Genomic DNA, 21,111 nt, shown 5'->3' on the forward strand with positions numbered 1-21,111 from the left:
ATTGCAAAAGAGTGGACATTATAAACCATACACTTATTAAGATCTGGAGCCTAAACCCCCACCCCATTGATGAGAGGCTGGGTGAGCCCCAGTGTTTCTTATGGAGGGATATAGACAGAAACTTTTTCTGTCCAAGATTATCTACTCCGAGAATCGAAGGCGGGATCTCCCGTGGCAGTCAGACGTCTTACTACCAGGACTACCCTGACAGAATATTTTCGAATGAAATACTTACATGCCATATTGTATCTCATTTCTAATTTTCGTGCTGTCTCAACTTACGGCCATCCTTCGATACAGAAATTAAGATGTTACATGCATCAAAGTCCGAAGCAAGTGAATCTATTAAATATTAAGCTTTTGGTTGACCTGCCTCAGGCCTATTCGAGAAATAAGTTCTTTTCCTTTTAATCTCTAATTTTCAACAACTGTGCAGATTCTTCTTCAAATATCGAAAACTTAGATATGCGTAGAGATTCTCCTACAGAAACTCAGGAGAAAACCATACTACATGTCATCCAAGGCATGTGCGTATCCAGACTTCTTTCCGAGGGGAGGGGGGCAATTTTTTCCAGAGGGGAGGAAACATTTTTTTTCCCCAGGAAGGACAACAAATATATATACTTCAAAATTGTGTCAATTCTTTAATTCCAATTACTTGAAGAGGGAATAACATTAATTTTACTTTCCAACGTACAATTAATTTCTTAACCACTCGTTTTCCCCGCCGGATACGCCTATGATTCTGACTTGGGGCGGGTAGGAACGAAAGAAATGTGCTCCGGATGCCTCTTTGGTTTCAATTTATTTCCGATTACTCTATTCGGTGTTCTGAATAGAACACTACCCTACAGTAATTCCATTTATTTCAGGGTATTTTCCTTAATGATTTCAACTTTATGTAGTATATAGCTGAATATTTGCAAACTTCAACAGTTAGTTTAAGCATCTAAGGTGGATTGTCAATAGGGTATAAAAGATGAACTTCTAAAAGATATACCTTAATAGAAAATTCATTGGGCTAAGACGCAACGATGTTTTAAATCCAGCCTGCTGTTTCCTAGAGCAATGAGGTAGAAGTTCTAGAGTGTCTGAAGATGTTTAATGCTTGATGCAAATTTAATATGGAGTTGTACGTTACTTTTGGTGAGGAAGAAACCACCAGATCTAATTACGCTAGAAGTTGCCTCTCACACTGGCTGCTAGAAATAATTGTGAGGCAAGTCTCCGCGTTCAAATTTGCCTCAACAAAAGACGAATCGACTTCAGCTTTCCCGACGATCTATCGCTTCCAGAGACGTTGGTCTAGGCATGTTCACTACAAAAATAGGCGTATGTAGTCAGGAAACTTGCCTTTTCTAAATAATAATAATAATAATAAGGAAATTTGTAGGAACACCTTTAGTCTCCTTCAAATATACAGGAACCTGAAATTATATCACACCAACAGTTAACTTTGTTCGAATTCTAAAACATATAATTCAAACTAGGATTCATTATTGGAAAGCAGACTATAAAGAAACGTTTTGTTTCACCTAGGATGGAAATCAGTAAAAAATAATAACAATTACACTTACAATTGTTACATTTGTTCATACAATTATACTTACATCGTTGTTGTAATTGTAAGAAAAACAAAGAACAAAAAACTCCTTGGAATAAAACTCACGGCTTTGAAGGACAGTACCAAAGATTTATGCTTGCACACTACTATTTATGATAATATGCATAAAATAATAATCAGAAACTTTACTTTTCGCCAACAGGATCTAGCATGCTTTTTTATTCAATATGTATTCGATTCTTCATCGATTTGACATTAATTTCTTTGCCAGGGCACTTGTTTATATACAAACTATCTTAACTACAGGTAGGGTAGTAGATAATTAATACGTGCTGTTATATCTCTATTTCTATTCAATCGTTTTACCTATTCATACCATACATATTAATTAATTTACATATTTCAATTAGTATTAATTTAATACAATCATAACATAATTATTTTAATTTAAACATTATTATTATTATTATTATTATTCCTGAGACACTTGTCGAACCCATCCCCGCCAGAAATATATTTCTACATACGTGCCTGCTGCTGGTATCCAAGCACTAGTGAAATTCTGGGATAAGTATATTAGTTCAGAGGTGGATTACATCGAGAAATAAAAGTCTTTTCTAGACGTTCAACTGTGTTAAGTTATTCTGAATTCCTCTCGTATAATTAAACATTCTTATGGATATACAACCAAGGATCGCGACAATGAAGTTGTTCAGTTTGGTTCAAGGCCAGTTCTGTTCGAAGGAGTAATTTCACTAAGGAATTTTTTTTCAAGGCGCATGTAGTTTACAGCTATGTTTGCTCACGATATCTGTTTAGTTGCAAAACTAGATGCGGGCAGTATTTAACTCCCACCTCATGCAACGAACGAGGCCAGTAGAATAGAAACCTACATTTCTTCTTTTTTTTTTTAACTGAATACGAAATACGAAGTTAAGAGTGTCTGGGATCGAATTCAATGAGTCTCAGCAGAAAAGAATATCACAGGAAGGTTCGTCTGTAAGCCTACTCCATTGACTGCAGAAAAATGTTTCTGGGTCATATAATTGTCTGCCATTATCCATTCGAGAAAAATTCGTGCGGAAAAATCAGACATCTGTTGCAGCAAATCGTCGTAAAGAATTGTCTGCATGAAATGGGTGCGTAACTACTACATTTTGGGGCTTCATAGGATAAACTCATGCTTGCAGTGCAGAAGTCGCGATTTCAAATCGCAGGTAAAACACTGATATTCAACCTGACATTCATCTGGATAAAAATCATTTTACGTTTGATCACAATAAAGAATGGAATGTACTCTGCATTGGTTCTTAACTAATCATGAGTTCATTCTTCGTGATGATTGTACATATGATCGGTGGCTCGGTGGCCGATCTTATTATGTGGTCAACTTTCGGACTCGCCGCCGAAGTTCCCGGATTTGAATCCTGGGAATGTCCCTTCATCAATTTCATATAATCATCGCTCATCGTCGAGATTAACAACAAGTGGCAGAAAAGCGACCCTATTTTTTTTAAAAAAATACAAAATCCATTAATATAATATGAAAATTTCAAACATAGTTTATAGCTACAATTGATAATGCTGTTATCAAACATTTGTTTCATACTTTGAAATACTCTTGGTTCATCAGTTTCTAGGCTATTTAATTCCGTCATACGAACGAATGCCAAACTTTTCAATCATCTATACCCTGTCCCAGCTAACTGTAGAGCAGGGTCGCGTATATCGGCAGAGGAGGAGGAGGAAAATCGAGTGGTGAAAGCGCAGCGTTGCCAACCGTACGGTCCTGTTCGTACATGTACGGAAATTTCATGACCTTAGTCCGTACGCTAAATGCACGGCTTGTCAAAATTTGCTCTTGCAGTTTTATCCCTAATATTTCCCTAAGAAATTATTAAACCAATCGTACGGACCTGGAGACAAAAATACGGTCCGTTTGCAATGTGCGTTCGGTATTATCGTTTTCAAAAGTTTGCAACGCTTACAGTAAGAAGGAGGAATCGGGTAACTCCCGTCGCCCATTACACAATCCCGTTTCTGTCACTGTTCATTGGTGGAGCAGTCTTGCGTCACAACTTGCGCAGAGACTTGTTCTCGTTCGCCTGGTCTACAGTTAGCTGGTACGGAGTTTACAGCAGCGTCTTGATAACAAAAAAATGGATTGTAAATGTAGCATAGGGTAAATGAAATATGCGAGGAGGAACAACTAAGTGTTATGCTTAATTCGCTCTTTCAGCCTGGTTTGATGCTGTAAGCGCTGAGTAGAGCCAACACAAAAGAGCTCAACGAGAAACGCATCTACCTCACAAGGTAAAATCGATGCACGAATAGTCTTCCTTTCCCTTTTGAGACTGAGAAGAAAAGTTATCTTTATCTACCGGAGCATTAGTTGGACGAGATTCCATGGAGTAAATTGGAGGTGACATAAATCTTATCGATCCAAGGATGTAATTCGTTTCCTCTGTAACCTCCCTCTTTAAATTAATCACTTTTGACAAGCAATTGGCCGCAGGAGTCTATTTAATTCCCTTTACTTTGGCACTGCTGGTGAGTTCATCCCGTTTGTCCTGTGGCATTTTCCGAGGAACGTTCGAAATTAGAAATTTCTTAGTTCTTCACTAAAAGTAGCAAAAAAAAAAAAAAAAAAAAAAAAGAGTTACACAAAACTGCATCCTATACTTCGTATATTGACTGATGATTTCTTTTGAAGAGGCACGCTCAATTAGCCTTTCCCTTACATAAATTGAAGACAATGATACTGGAAGCCTGTTATAAACGGGTGATGTACTGAATATTTCACGCATGTCAGTTCCGTTGGTGGTGAAGTAGTCGGCATCGAAAGGTCGATAATTTATTTGGCCCAAAACATATTTCATACTGACAATGAAACGACTTTGCCTCGCTTCTATAGAGTGGTAATAACCTTTTAAACGCCAAATCTTTCTTTCTTTAATAATCCAGCGAAGAGTCCAATTAAAAACAAAACATCTATAGGAATAGCAGATTGATAAGAGATGATATAAATATCACATTATCGAAAAAGGTTTCCATATTTCTAAATGACAAATCGATTTTGGCAATACTGATTGCCATCCAAAGAATATTTTTTTTATTTTTTTTTGTATTGTCCCCTTCAAAAATCTAAAGACAGCTATGTCTCCTTTTTATCATTTATATAACCTTCCATCTTACTCTACAATACATTTACTATGTTTCCGTTCGCCCCAGTGGCAGAGCGCGTTAAGTAGTCGACATCCGATCTCGGCACCGAAGTTCCCGGATTCGAGTCCCGGCCTGGGAATGGGTGTTCCATGTTAGTGTCCTTTCATTAATTTTGTCTTATCATCACTCATCGTCATTGCGATTAGCCAAAAATGGCAGAAACGCGACCCTAAATAACACAAATGCCATGTTTCTTGTAGTGTATTGCGCCTGTTGCAATCAGCCCGGTAAGTCGTGCGCCGATATAATTTTATATTACAAGAACAAAATTCATAATCTAAAAAGAAACTTCAAAATAATAAATGATTCAAGGTATTCCGTAAATTACATATTCCAATGGTTACTAAAATTTCTGGAATACATGTTCATATGGCTTAGACAATAGTATGATTAACATTTATGTGTTTATGTCTTGCATTATAGTAAAATTATTAAATTTCTTGAGCCCGAAAAATATCTAAACAAGTCCACGATACAAACCGACTTAATTAAGAATTCTTTGGTAAATAACACGCCTAAGATTTGTTTGAGGAACCTGCAGAAACCCTGGGTTAGCCTGTGCACATAATACCTTGTAGCGTCAGGTATTAAGTTTCTGTGATACTAAGAGGAGGTTCACGGATACTAATGGAAGATCTTAATTGCAAAATAGGGCGTTGTAATTCCTCTTATTATCGACAACCAACTTCAATTTGCCAGTGTTAATGGATGGCACAAAGTGTATTAAATTGATAACAAGAAGAAAAGGAAGAACATAGTATAATATCCAGGGTCACTTAAAAAGATTAAAGTCGACTCCCTTCCTGTATACTTCCAATATCCGGAAACTACATTTTTCATTTTTGGAAATCTCAAGCTTGAAGTGCTAATGGTACAACAAGAAATTTGTAATGATTTTCCTTCGTTTTAATAGCTAGAGGCATCATATCAGTTCCTCAATTAATCTTCGTTGAAAGGCATCCGGGGGAAGGGGGAGGGGTGCAAAGGTCTTCCAAATGAAATTAGCATTAAATAGCGCTTCCTCTGAGCAAGGCGTTCAAGATCGATGTTCGAAGAAGATCGAAGAAGGATGTTCGTAAATATTCATTAATACATGCCAGACTTGAGATTCGCTCTATATATATATATATATTACCAGTCTCGTGTGTTGTTTCTGATTAACATTTCTTCCACACTTTGTGCTAATTATCCTACAATTTGTGTAGAAAAAATCTCCTCCTGTTACAAACATCAAGACAAGAAATTTCCAAGAAATTTACAGTTTTACAAGTAAGAAAAATTTCCTCTTGCTTATCGGGTATATTCATTTCAGTAGAATGTATATTGAACAAAGGTGGATGTAATTTCAGTCCACCTTAAGCAGAAAGCCTTCCCGGAGCTGAAGCTTCAATTTTAACTGAGGTACGAATGGTGACATATCTAGGAATTCCTTAAAGGGATATCACAGAAAGTTGGTTATGAATCCTTCTTTTAGCAGTTAATTTAGTTTTTTGCCGAACATAAAAAAACGATACTTTGAATTTATAAAACACGTTTGGTTAAGTTTTTTGGCAACTACAAACAAAAATATTTTTTTTTAGGTAAATTCGACCATTTTTTTGAAAACTAAACAATTTGGTTCTGGTGAATAACAAATGTTTGGTTGCCAGAAACTATTATTGATTATACCAAACTATTTTTTTTTCTCTATGCGTATTTTCGTGTCTGTGAAGTTTATTTTTAGGAAAGATGAATTATCACCAAAACCACCCCCTCTAGACCCAAACGGACTATTTCAGTCATGTAATCACAAAATCTAGGTTTAAATTCCTGTTGTTGTCAGACTCATTGTGTCCAGACAGTCTAAACGGGACTGGACCTACATAATCAAGGTTCCCGGTGGAGGCACATTGCACAGTGGTTCGGGTCGCACTTTAAACTGTAGGTCCAGTCCCGATTAGCCATTCTGTGCATAAAATGGACTTAAAACATCAATTCAAACAATCAAACCTGCATCCGAATCACTGAAATGTGCCCCACCAGGACTTTATGCAACCATTTTTTGTCATCATAAGTAAGATTCCCTTCTCATTCATCCTAAACACAAAATCTGGCCAATTGGAGGGTGTGGGGAGGAAGGGGTCGCCTACAGCAACATTTTGTGATTTTTCTTTGCTGAACAACAATTTCTTCTTCCTAATTACACAAATGATAAATGCACGAATGCATTTCATAAATTGTCTACTTCATAAAGACTTATTAATTACCGCAGATCTTTACGTGAAACCAAACAACCCATTTTGCGCTTCACATGTAGTTACTCTCATGCTGCATGCGCGTGCAGGAATATGATAGCGACCGCCTCGGGGATCATTTTGTCCAAATGATCACCAGGCTGAGAGCATTTTCGTGTTGGCAGTAAGTTATTAATGTTGTGGTTTGCTACCTGCACTAACGACCGGACCTATCCATCCATCCAAGTTACCTGTTTTCGAAGCAGCGAGGGTTTCAATGTGACGTTCTCACTCCCTCGATGCATGAAATCTGTTTACAGAAGACCAGCTTGGATTTCTCGAGCGCGTTCTATTTTCATATGTTGCTTTTTTTTAAAAAAGAAAACTTATCCGATAGCATATTTCCAACATGGTGCAGTCACGGACACTTCTACAACAGCGTGGAACGACCTCACAAATAACATAAGAAACTCTTCTTCTCTCGGCCAATTCAAATCAAAATTAAGAAATCATCTTCTGGAGTCAACTTACCAGTAATGAAAACAGGGAAATACAATAAAATGAAACGTTTCTTGATGTAAATTTGTCGGACCAATAGCCTGCCCACTGACTTTTCTGTAACTTGAGTATTTTAGTTATGTGTGTGTTCATGTTTTACGTGTATTTTCTTTTTACTTTTCTTATGTGTTTTCCTTTGTCTTTCCTTTCATTCTTCTTTTTCCTTTTTGTGTTTTTCTTTTCTTTGGTATTTTAATGTTTTTAGTTTTTGCATATTTCGCAAACTGTTAGCTACTATAATCAATTTATAAAATGTAAAGTAGAGATGGTTAAGTGGGGGAAAAGGCTTGTGCCTTAACTTCGGCATCCAAAACGAGAAACAAATAAATAAAATAAATACATAAAACACGTCATATTCATAAACATTATTCAGGGAGAATATTACAACTGTTCTGTTAACTATGCTTCTCTTGTACTCCAAATCTATATTCGCACTGACTGTAGTATCATTCGCTCTGTATCCTAAATTACAAAATAGCTCCTCGTCATACTTTAGTTCTTCAATAGCAATTAATTAATTACAAAAGTCCTCTGAGGATCAGCCTGCCAAGCGGCCTTTTCATTGGGTAACGTGTGGTCAGCGCATCGAGTCCCATCCCCGCTATTTTCTGTCTTTCAAGATCGGAGCCTGGTACTTCTTCATTTCAAGTAGCTCCCCAATTGCACTCACAATGCTGGGTCAACGCTGAGCCCAGATCCCATTGGAGTTGAACCCGGAATCGCTACCACCAAAGCCGGGAGCGCTAACCATCTGGCAACAGAGGATTTGATTTGATTTTTTTCATTTAGAGTTCTTTTCTGTCACTTTTGGCTAAATGCGAAGATTAAGATCAGTGATGATGTGATGAAATTAATGAAGGGGCACTCACAAAGATTACCCATGCCTAAGCCGGGACTCATGGCGTCGGAGTGCGCTGTGATAACCATTCCGCTACGCAGGTCGACTGGCTACGCAGGAGCTCTAAGAAATTACTTCCGATGGCCTATAAAAAATGAACGTAGGATGCATAGAGATGGAGAATAAGTTAATTGAATTAGCCAATTAATAGTAAACGGTTATCGCGTCCCCCAGGGATCCCAGATTCGAATCTCGGGTAAGACATGGATGTGTTGTGTTTTTCTGTAATGATGAAAATTATAAGAGTAAAAGTAAATAATTGAAAGAAAAAAAAAGTGCGCCAACCTGTCGACTTTCGCAGTTTCCGGGTTCGAATCCCTACCTGGGCAAGGGAGTATTTTCTGATGCTCTTTCATCAATTTCATCTGATCATCACTCATCCACATCGTCGGGATCAGACAGAAGTGTCAGAAATGTGACCTAAGACAACAAAAATCCAAATAGTAAAAAACTCATCTCCATGGCACAACAGCTCTCTGAGGGCCAGTGCCTGTAAAGCGGCCTGTTCAATTGGTTATGTGTGGTCAACGTGTCGAGTCCCATTGCCGATGCTTTTCTGTCTTTCGAGACCTGAGTCCGCTATACTTCTTCTTTTGATTGATCGATTGAGTTAATTTTTCTGCCACTTTTGGCTAATCACGAAGATGCGTGATGATATAATGACATTGATGAAGGTACAATCACAAAGAACGTTCCGTGATTTGCAACCGGGACTCCTGGCTTCGTAGCGCTCTGTGCTAACCACTCCGCAACGGGGGTCAGCGTGAAGATGTGGATGAGTGATGATATGAAGGGACACTCACAAAGAACACACGTGCCAAAGCTGGATTCGAATCCAGGATCCCTAGCGCCGTAGCGCGCTCTGCTAACCACTCCGTCACGGAGGTCGGCGCTTCTTTTCAAGTAGCTTCCAAATTGTCCTCACGATCTCACAACACCGACATTTTGGGGGCTCCCACCAGGAATCGAATCCGGGACCGTTCACCGAAGGTGAAAGCGTTAACCATTTGGCTACGAGGAAGCCCAAAATACAAATAGCACATAATCAGCCTTGACCATATTGTTTCTAGGTTCTGTTGACCAACCACTACGGCAGAAGGAAATCATTTACAAAAGAAAAAGACAGTGGATGCATTGAAAACGTAGCTTTCTACTGCACTTTCACATATACCACGTTATTGTTTTGTTTGCAGCTCTTACAGTAGTATTTCCCCGATTCATCCCGCCATTACGCCTCAAGGTTAGCACTGCGAGGAAAGAACTAGGTAAAAAGATCATTGGCTTCTCTTGGGTTACGCCTCCCTTCCTTTCACCCAAGACGTGGTACTGTAAGATGCAAGTGTGTTGCTGACACATGGAGGCACGGCAGAAGCACTTTGAAAGTACAAACAAACAATTTTTATAAACGTCTGAAAAAGATAGACGAGAAATTGAGCGTTTAACCTGGAGCTTGTAATTGTTTCTGCGTTAAAAAGACCTTTCACAACACTTCTTTCCGTAATTGATCCAATAGCAATGTATTGCAGAGGAACCGGTTATATCAGAGAGGTAATACTTGCTGAAGGTCAGATTGGTCATTGAACCCCCACCCCCTTTTTTTAAATGTAACATTTCAAGACAGCGCACAATGGCGAGAATTATCTGCGTGCTTATTTATGTCAAAAAAGTTCGTCAAGCTTTGGTTTAAGTTCAGACAGGCTAATCGAGACTGGATGGACAGTTTAACAGAACAGTCTGCAATGTGCCTCTACCGGAGATCAAACCCGGGACCCCTTGATTGCTAGGCAACAACAGTGTTACTACGCCATCGGGAAGGTCCCCATTTTTGTTTTTTGTTGTTTTTTTACGAATGAAATACAGTTGCTCTATATTCTCCATACTGATGTTATATCATTAAAAGCAAAGTGAATTATGTTCTTGGATACACATATCAATAAAAGATCTGTCCGAGATTTTAGAATTTGCTTCAGATGAACAGCATGTGTATGGCTGAAGTCTTAATCTTGGGTTTATCTTGGGCAATTAACTACATTTTCTTGAATATCTGGATTTATCTGGAAACAGGAACTGACACATAACAAAATATTACATTAACTTTTAGAGAAATTCCATCGTATTTTGTATTTGTACTTTTTATTGTTTAGCATCTTTTTTGCTACTTTTGGCTAATAACGACGATGAGTGATGATTGGATGGATAAAACTGATGATGATAAAACTGGGGATTCACATTTTCGTGTTGCGCCGGGTGTTCCTGTCCATGTGTGTTTGTGATTGCCCTGTCACCAATTTCGTCATATCACCTTTCATCCTGATCTTCACGATTAGACAAAAGTGGCAGAATAGCGAAGTGAAGTACGACAAATCAATCGTGTTAAAGGGCGTGTATCACGGCATGTAATGAACACAAGGTTACACATGTGCTCAATCACGAGACTACACAACTATAACTATCAAAAATCTATCAGTGAAAATGCGAGCTGACTCCCAGCAGCTTGTCTTTGAAAAGAAACATGCATGTTGAATATATTTTCCCGCTGGCCCGCATTTTATCAGTGTTTGACCTCATTATCTGTGTAAGGATTGCGACAACTTGGAATATTTTCGTGCACTTAGAGAAATATTGTTTAACGACTGTAAAACAAGGGAGTAGAAATTACAAGAAATTACATGTATTACCACATGAAAATTCAAAGCGATATTGTTAGGCATTTTCAACATTGTTGCTATTGCTGGAAAGCCTGCTGCATGCTACTCATTTTAAAGCCTGCAGAAACAAATTGATTGATTGATTTGATTTATTTTACTTCGCATTTCTGCTACTTTTGGCTAATCGCGAAGATGTGGATGAATGATGAAATTGATGAAGGGCCACTCACAAAGAACACTCATGTCTAGGCCGGGATTCGAACCCGGGACCCCTAGTGTCTGCAGAAACAAATTAAAGTATTTACACTGAAGTGGCGAATGAAACTACAGCCCAGTGTGAATACATCAATTTGCTTCTGCATATTTTAAAAATGTGTAAGTGTGTAGGTAGAGAAACTTTTGTACAACTAGCATTCGAAACTTAGTGCGAGTCAAATGGCACGAAGTTCTATGTAAAGGTTCTTGACTCGTATACGTCTCGAAAGCTTGAGAATATACATATACCCATCTGACTATACCATGTTGGAAGTTTCAAGGCAACCTTCGTGTGAAGGTTGGCTAAATTGGTGTTGCTTTGTACAGTCACGGACACTGCTGGTAGTGTTGTCCACGAGACGAGACGGGACATGCATTTCACAATTCGAGACGAGAAACAGGACGGGACGAGACGGCTCGTGAAAAGTCTAGTCTCGTCTCGAAAAAAATACAAACGAAATAATTAATCAGTTGCGAATATTTATTTACTCGGAATAAAGTATTTTCTTTGGAAACCCAAATCAGCGTCTATTACATAAAAAGGCTATCTTATTTAGTTTTTATATTCTTCCGAAATCCAGTATTACTTCCATTTTTCAATGTATTCAAGCTTAGTAATTTTATGTTGAAATAGTACTCCAGATAGAAGTACTTTGCTAAAATACCGATTGAGATATCTATCTGTAAAAATATTGTGAGATAGAACTATTCTCGATAATTTCTTTGAATGGAAAATTTATGAAAAATATTGTAAAACATTACGAAAATTGCGGGCTTTGTTTGCTTTTCCATAGTAACGAAATTTATTATTTGTTTATCCTTAAAACAGGTTAAATATATTTAACGCTTTTAAAGTAAAAACTACTGCTATAATGCGAAAACTATACAGTTAAATGAGACATACAATAGTTGTTATCGTCGCAACGCGATTATTCTCACATAAGGAATAAGGAATATTCCACATAAAATCGTGCCATCTAAGGAACGGACCCAAAGCAATTTTTGTAGTCTTCTCACAGAAGGAAGTGATTTTTGACATGTAACCTCCCTTGCTGTTTGTAATATTTCCCCATCCAAACCCCCTCGCGTTCAGTAACCCTTTTCTCTAGGTATATTTCACCATATAACTTTTTATTAAACATTCTGTCTGTTTAAACATGAAATTTCCGAGCGGAGGGAAAATTAGATACTCTGCGTTGAAGTAAAGAACCTATTGCCTGAAGTCAAAGGAGTAAAAAGCGACATGCAAGAGGCAAGAAGCGACGCCTGCCAGTTGGAAATGAAGCCTCAGTAATAAATATAACCTTCAGAACAGAAGCAACGTGACGAGCGGGACGTGTCGCTTGTCGCTTTCGTGTCGCTCGGACTTGGCCGTCTTCTAATGTAGTGCATCGTGTCGCCTTTGTCCGTTGGTGGCGTACGCGTGGGGAAAGCCTGCTTATTACTAAAGGAGCTTGTGTCGCTTGTCACTTCGGTGCGAAACCCTCGTGTCGCTTGGGGATTCCACCAATCGAACGCAGGCTAGCGCGGCGTCTCATGCCGCTACGGTGTGCAATGCTGCTGTTGATGGGCTAGTTCCCAAGCAGCATGTGTCGCGTGTCGCTTAGGTTTGAACTCTCCTTTACATCGAACCTTGCAACCGAAGCGACGCAACAAACTGTTCGGGGTCGATTGTTGCTTGCGGTTTGTACAGATTAGACCGTTTTCCGAATTCCGTACGTCATGTTGCCTCGGACTGTGAATGCTTGCTAGTAAACTGAAGTTGCCTGTGTCACGTGTGAACTACCCTACCATGTCGCTTGTCACTTCATTCTGAATGCTCCCTCAAGGGAACTTGCAGACCAAAGCAACAAGCGACACGCGAGAAGCGACAACCAACCGCTTGGAAACGAACCCTCAGTAAATGTGACCTCCCGAACCAAAGTAACACGACAAGGTGTACGTACGTGTTCCTTGTCGCTGAAACGTAATATCGTGCATAGTGTAGCCTCGGTCTGTTAGTTGGTACTGCATACTATGGGGTGAATATTTGCCTATATACGGAAGGGGCTCGTGTTGATTGTAACTTCGGTGCAAACTCCCCGTGCGGCTTGTCGCTTCGGTCTGAAAGCTCCCTTAGTGTATGTACGATGGATAAAAAAGTTGATTGAAGACAGAAAAACAACAAAGTAGATGTCATTCTCTATCTAGCTATTGGTAATCAACAAACATTATATTAAATATCAATGTCCTTATGGTTAACGAACCTTATTTATTCTCACTAAACAGTGAACAAAATATTTTAAGGTTTTACCCACTTTCGGGAATAATATTTTGTGATGTCTCCTAGTTTTAACTTTTGTTGGCATAATATCCTGCATTACTTTTACGAGACGAGACGAGACAAAACGAGACGAGACACAAGACGTGACGGCATTTTCACGAGACGGGATGAGACAGACGAAAGTCTCGTCTCGTCTCGTGGGCAACACTAACTGCTGGGTTGTAACGATTCCATATAAAGTCAAAGTATTTATTACAACCCAGAAGTGTCCATGACTGTACTATGATAGTATTTATTTAATATTCAACTCTTGCATAAGCAAAATATTTCTGCTACATAACCTTCTTGAAAGAAACATTAAGAATGTATTGTGCGAGTGGGACCTCTCTCGCACTTGCACGGATCTGTGCGACATTGGCACATACGAGTTTGCCACACCCTTCTTTATCTTTTACAATGGCGATACAGGCAATAATCCAGTAACATTACAAATACACAGCACTAAAAAAGTATTGGAGGTTTCTCTTGGTAGTATTTCGAAGGGTTTGTTCATCTCATTTTCATAAACAAGAGCTTGAGTTTTGGTTTTAAGTCCTCTTTATGCACAGAAAGGCTAATCGGGACTGGACCTACAGTTTAAAGTGGGATCCGAACCACTTGTGCCCCACCGGGTATCGAACCGGGACCCCTTTATTACAAGGCGACGACGGAACCGCTAAGCCAACGGGGAGGCCTCATAAACATGAGAATTGATAACTAAGACCAATTTAGTTGACACAAAAACTATACCTAAACTATATACCCTTATCTCTTCCTGAAGTGATGTCTCAAAATGAAGCAACGATTACCGCCTTCCGTGGCGAATTAGTTATCACTTATCACAATGCGCTACGACGTCAGGGGTCCCGGGTTCGTATCCTGGTATGGGCGTTCTTTATGAGTATCCATCAATTTCATCCGCAATCTCATCGTCGCAATTATCCAAAAGTGGCAGAAAAGCGATGCTCAATAACAAGAATTTAAAATGATGCAGAGATACTAAATTCATAATTCAGTATCGTTGTGCTTTATATGGCTGTTCACCTTAGCGGGTTTTCAGACCGATGCGACACGTACCGGTCCCCGTGGCGGAGTGATTAGCACATCGCACTACGACGCCAGGGGTCCCGGGTTCGAATTCCGGCCTGGGAATGGATGTTTGTTTCGTCATATCATCAATCATCCACATCTTCGCAAATTAGCCAAAAAATTGGCACAAAAAGCGAAGTAAAGAAAAAAGAAAATCAATCAATCAATCGAAGCGACACGTGTAACTTGGAAACTAACTTTCAGAAATGAATACAACCCTTCGTACCAAAGTGAGAGAACAAGCTGCGCATGTCGCTTGTCGCTCAGACGGGTACGTTTTCTCAATGGCGTGCATCATGTTGCCTCAGTCTGTTGGTTGCGCATGCACGATGAATGCTTTCTTATAGACTGAAGAGGCACATGTCGTGTCACTGAAATAACCTGTCGTTTCAGTCTGACAGGTCCTCCCTTATAGTTATCAAGCAAAGAAATAGTGATAAGAGTTGCATCGTTTTGCAAACGACGACATCCTGTTGGAAAGCATGCAATTTGCACACACAGATACGTTAAAATAAACAGCACTGCTTATCGTGATAGATATATCTCGCGGTCTATGAACTGTGAAGAAAATTCCAGTTTCATGATAAATGCAAACTGAAAAATGACATTTCTTCTTCTTCTTCTTAGAGAACTTCAGTAAAAAGTACAATTGTCGCTTTATATGTATTCATTTAAAGTCACTTTTTGACTTTTCTCACTAGATTAATCTTGACTATGGTTATGATTGATGAGTGAAGTAAATTTGGTACTTTAGTATTATACGGACTACCTCATTTGTAAGACGATAAATTATATTCCCCTCCCAAACATGAGTCATTTGGTTACGTCAGGTTCCATAAGTGGGAATCATATTTGGAGGAATACGATTTGGAGGTAATTCGTACAATACTAAAGTACTGTAAATTTGAGACCAACCACCACGGACAATAATAAATGCCTTCTCCGGGGTTCAAACGGGACAACTCGAAAGGCCAGAGCTCTAACAATTCTCCCTCAACTTCCCTACAAGAACCACTATGCACAGCAGTAACTAAATAAGCTGGAAAATATAGTGTAATCCCCCCATTTGGATTCAAATAGGCCTACAAACCCTCTTGACTGTTGAGATATTTGAAGTTTGTTCGATTCAAAAGACGAATAAAATATTAGGGCCGTCAATTTTTTTTCCATAGCGGCGATAGTGCATTTGATAAATGTTCGCCGAATTCTATTAACTACTCTTGTGCGTTTTACTTCAAATTTGTTTCACACAGAATTAATACTGCTTCAGGGGAGCCAAAAAGAAGGTGTGTGTGTGGGGGAGGGGGGAGTCGAGTGGCAGATGAAAGTAAACAAATATTCTCAGGAGCAGTGGCGTGCCCAAGGGGGGTTGGTGGGGGTTATAACCCCCCCCCTTTTGGCCCAGTATTCCTAAAAAAGGAACATCAAACGCAGGAAAAGATGGCAAAATGAGGGCTGACTACTAAGAAATGTATACCTAACCCCCTCCTTTCGAAAATCCTGGGCACGCCACTGCTCAGGAGTTATAAATTACATGGTTACATGGTATTAATAATGACATTATATACAGGCAGTCAAAATGTTTTTCTAAAATCTGGGAAGCATTTTCTGGGGGCCTTGGCCCATGACCCCCTTTAGCAGCGCCACTGACTGCTAAGTTAACTGCGACGATTTAAGTCGGCGTAGTTAAAGATGAGATAATGATAGTGCTAACACAAATAAATATTTAGGGTTTGTTTATTGAAGTTTACATTTTATGCTGAAATAGGTTAGTCGTAACTGAACCTTCCCGAACCACTGTGCAAAGTGCCTCTAACGGAGATCGAACCCCTTGAATTGGTGATCAAAAAGTAATTCATTAGTCACGATTCGAACCCAGGAAACGTAACAGCCTGAGTTATACACCGTATGTCACGATTGTTAAAGCACAAAAATTGGGAAGCTCTTATTCTTGCCATGTTCTTCACAAACATAAAAAAATAATACATGAAAACTTAACAAAAAGAGGGTACTTACTGTGTTGTGTGTCGCCAACATATTTCCTCCACAATAATACAAAAACGTTCGAATCACTTTTTCATTTTAGGCACAATTTTTTACTTGATGCTTTACGAGAAGCAAAGTTAAAACGCCTACTGTTGACAAAAGTCTACACAATTCTCACTATTTTGAAAACTTAACACACACCAACATGTCTCACCAAACCACGAACTTGACATTGAACATGTACAATGCCGAATCCGATTCCACACATTCGCACCTACTCTTCTTATCCACCACCAGGTAACAAACCTACTTCAATGATAACGCACAGACCGCGAATAAATACGACTTGTCGGCTGTCACTGACAAGCACAAGCGGGCTTCAACCTCCACAGAACGCCGCACAACTGCCGCCTGTTGGCGATAACGAACAACTGTTCGCCTGAAGACTCCAGGTAGGCCTTGCTTGAGGGTGCTTCACTCAAGCGTGTGTTCTTCTCTCCCCTCTTTATCACAAAGTAAGCGCTGTTGCCAAGTCCTGAATTCCAGAGTCGATGTGGAGAAGCTAAACGAGGAAGGCCGCGCAGCTACCTCCGGTGTCTCTTTTCGAAAGATGTGACGGCATTTTTTTCAATAATTCCGCAATGAAAACAGACTAAAAATCTCAACGCCCAATAATGTAATAAATCACTATTGTCGCAGCAATAAAGAAATGGAAGAAATTGACCAGTGACTAACAGTGCTTGCTCACATAATTTTTAAAAAAGAAAGGAAAAAATTGAATTTCTACTGCCCCACCAAAAATAATTATTATTCATAACTGCAACCAATGACATAGCAGCCGCCCCCGCGGTGCAGGGTGGCCCCAGTTGTAGGGGCCCCGCAGTGTTCTCTCTGTGCCCCTGACATTTTAATTAATACAATTCCAGAAATTCAAGTAATGTCGCATGTAAAGAAATTCGATTTGTGAAACAGATGTGAGTCAACAATGACACAATTCTAACTCCAGATTTTTTGAGGTGTGCACTAAATAGAAAGACCCATTACTTTAATAAGTGAACTTAGAATACGTAGAGTTACATGTATTGTACATACGAGTCAACAGGCACCATAAACAACTTCATGACTCTGTTGTTATTATATTTTTTAATATGTCGGAGGTGTCGAGTGGGTTCCCAGTAACATGTCAAGACGATGTCTGCGATTATGAACAGGGTAGTACTGGCTCAGCCACAGGGCCCCGGCAGCTTGACATGTGGTTCCCCAATGAAATACCGGAACAACTTACTTGCTCGCATATGGTCAACAATAGGAAGAAATTCCTTGTCTTATACCTTTATAGCTACACCGTCTGTCATAAACTCATAGAGTGTAGTAAATTTCCAGTAGGAATATTTAGTTGCACAGCCAGCCTATCTCCTATTGCAACACATTAAACAATCAAACTTGGTACTAGTAATTCATGAATTTTTACCACTAATATTAGTTTTACGTGCGGTGTTAAAAATGTAACTTCCTATAAAATATTTTCAAGGGGGCTTAGCATTTCATATTCAAATAAGAGCTAAGGTAAATTTCCCACATTTTCCACATCTATTGCATGTTACAGGTTATTTTAGATATTTAGCTATAATGTGACAAAGTAGTTGACTTCTCTTTTAATTGTTAAACATTTCAAAGGGGTCCATAAACGTAGTAGGGAGTGAGACCTAGGGGACAATTAATATCTTCTCCTAAGGACCAGTACCCTCTCTTTTGTCGTGCAGGGTATACAGTATTTGAGTTAACTGTCGCCATTGTTTGGGGGATTTTGTAACGTTCATTTTCCTTCTGCATTGTGGACATTTCAGTCGAACAAGTTCTTGTTTTCTAGTGTGTTATGATTTTATGAACTACAGTGCTACATGCGAATTTGTTTGTTCGAGTTTGGGGATACAAGGGAGGATCCTTGTCTTAGTCCAGTCCCTGGCCATAAGACCCGCAGAAATTTTGAGGTGGACGAGTTTTCTCTTTTGATCCTGTTAGGACATGCCTAAAGAAAGAAAAATATCTTGGATAGACATCTGGCATACCGGGCCCAAGTTTTCTAGGGGCCCATAAATTCAAGATGGCCGCCGATTCACGCACCAACAAAAGAAATCGATCATAACTCCCTTAATATTGGTTTTGGACAATTTTGCATAGAGACATATGTTATTCAGATTTAAAAACGGAACACAAAATATTCTTACAGTTTTTTTCATATCTTGCACTGTTATGGGGATATATCCCGTGAAAGAATTCCGTACCCTTTTCTGCAAGGATTCTAAGCAATATTTTATATTGCCAGCTCCTGGCCATAAGACCCACAGAATTTTTTGATGTGGACGAGTTTTCTCTTTTGATCCTGTTAGGGAATGCCTAAAGAGTCTTGGGTAGACTTCTGGCATACCGGACCTAAGATTTCTAGGGGCCCATAAATTCAAGATGGCCACCGCTTCACCACGCACCAACAAATGAAATCGATCATAACTCCTTCAAAATTGGTTTTTGACAATTTTGCATAAAGACATATTTTGTTCAGAAAACGGAACAAGATATATTCTTACTGTTTTTTTCATATCTTGCTCTGTTATGGAGATATATCCAGTGAACCTCCGTGGCGGCCATCTTGGATTCCCGACGCCATGTACCTTCTCTTGACACAGTGTCCAGCAAAACACCTAGTACTATACTTATGATTGCATGCCTCATAATGAAGGCATCCTCCATACACATGTCTTCCCTTCATTAAAAAACCCAACGAACCTACAAATGGTCAAAATGGCTTCTGAAGGAGATAAGGAGACATTGTCGATTTTCATTGTTTGTTACGCCCTCCCTTGCCCGGGAAAACAAATGCTACCACTACCTAGATAGAGGCGGCAAAATCTCCCTCGGACAAGCGAAATAGCGTTACGGTCCAGGTTAAGTTCGTGTGTAGGAACCGGTGACCAACAGTGCAAAGTAATAAGCCATATCGAATAAAAACAAAGACATATGTACTTCCAAATTACCACCTCTTTACCTGTAGCCGGGAAAGCGGCTAGCTGCATACCTGAAAATCACGGGTAGCGACATGCATACCAAAATGATATAGCCCAAAATTAACATGAAAATAAAAAGTATATTCTATTCATAACCAACAAAAATGGAATTATTACAGGTCCCCACACTTGCACTCTCACATTCTCTCTCAGATTCAATCCTCATGGGGTCATCGACGCAAGAAATTATACATGACATGTACAGGTTTTATGACGACAAGCCCTAATTATTGCATTCTCAATTAATTTTATCTTACTTTTTGTCTAATCAGGTCATTTGTGATTTTGCTCCAGTGCTACTTAAATCCTAGCCAGCCTTTACTTAAGTTCACCTTTTGTTTTTAACCCTCGGATGCATGTGTGGGGTCATTTTGACCCCACTGTCTGTTTATTTCCTGGTATTATAATAAAATCTAAATACATAATTCTGATTTTCTGTGACATCTTACCATGCTACTTCAGCTATAGGAACATGTATAAATAAATTTCTTACAATTTATTTTAAATTATATTTTTAACGTTTTTTTTAACAATACCCCTCCTTTCCATGTGTGGGGTCATTTTGACCCCAGCCTCAAAACAGCAGGAAAACATTCATAAAGGGAAATTGATCCTACATATTATGATCAATTACGGAAAAAATAAACTAAATCATCTCAAGGTCAACCACCCACCCTGCCATGACTCACTGCAAAGTGCGCATGCGCAGATGTATTTGGCGCGGTTCGAGGCCAACTGAGAGAAGTTGGGATGTTCCTGTTCTTTTTCTCAACAAATTTTCCAACCCGAAGTAACAATACAAAGCAACTTTTGGAGTAAATCGTTTGGAAGACATCAGAAGACTGCTCTGATCTGATGACAAACATACTGGAGCTGCACGTTTGGAGTCTGATCACATGGCTGCATTTCGATATATCTGGACACTTTTTATCAAAACTTATCGCAGAATCATGGTACCCGGTGCCTTTCTTACGATTGATAAACAGTTAGTGCCTTTCCGTGGGAGATGCAAGTTCGTGCAATACATGCCAAGTAAGCCGGCCACATACGGCATCAAGATCTTCTGGTTGTGCGATGCTGATAACTTTTACGCCAAAGACAGTCTAATCTACTTGGGATGACAGCCAGGAGAGCCAGTTCAAAATAACCTCGTCAGCAACGTCATGAAGAAACTGTGCTACACACTGCGGAACTCTGGAAGAAATATCACAACTGACCAATTCTTCACAAGTCATGACTTGGCTAACGCTCTCCTGTTACAAAATGTAACCATTGTTTGAACAGTAAAGAAAAACAGGCGTGAAATCCCAC

At 39.3% G+C, this 21,111-nt stretch overlaps 1 protein-coding gene across 3 annotated transcripts in view; it reads right to left on the minus strand.

The window, feature by feature from the left end:
- LOC145984024 (uncharacterized) overlaps positions 1-17,132 on the minus strand; it is a 509,229-nt gene extending 492,097 nt beyond the window's left edge. For 2 of the 3 annotated variants that reach the window (XM_083117340.1, XM_083117337.1), the window contains exon 1: positions 16,769-17,131. In XM_083117340.1, the coding sequence (XP_082973466.1) occupies positions 16,769-16,789 (21 nt within the window). In that variant the 5' untranslated portion in view covers positions 16,790-17,131. Of the gene's footprint in view, positions 1-16,768 lie in introns of all 3 variants that reach the window. The other variant, XM_083117339.1, reaches the window with a different exon arrangement.
- Between the last annotated feature and the right edge of the window lie 3,979 nt (positions 17,133-21,111).

This window comes from Lepisma saccharinum, chromosome 2 (genome assembly GCF_977018435.1).
Source record: "Lepisma saccharinum chromosome 2, izLepSacc3.1, whole genome shotgun sequence".
Classification (NCBI taxonomy): domain Eukaryota; kingdom Metazoa; phylum Arthropoda; class Insecta; order Zygentoma; family Lepismatidae; genus Lepisma; species Lepisma saccharinum.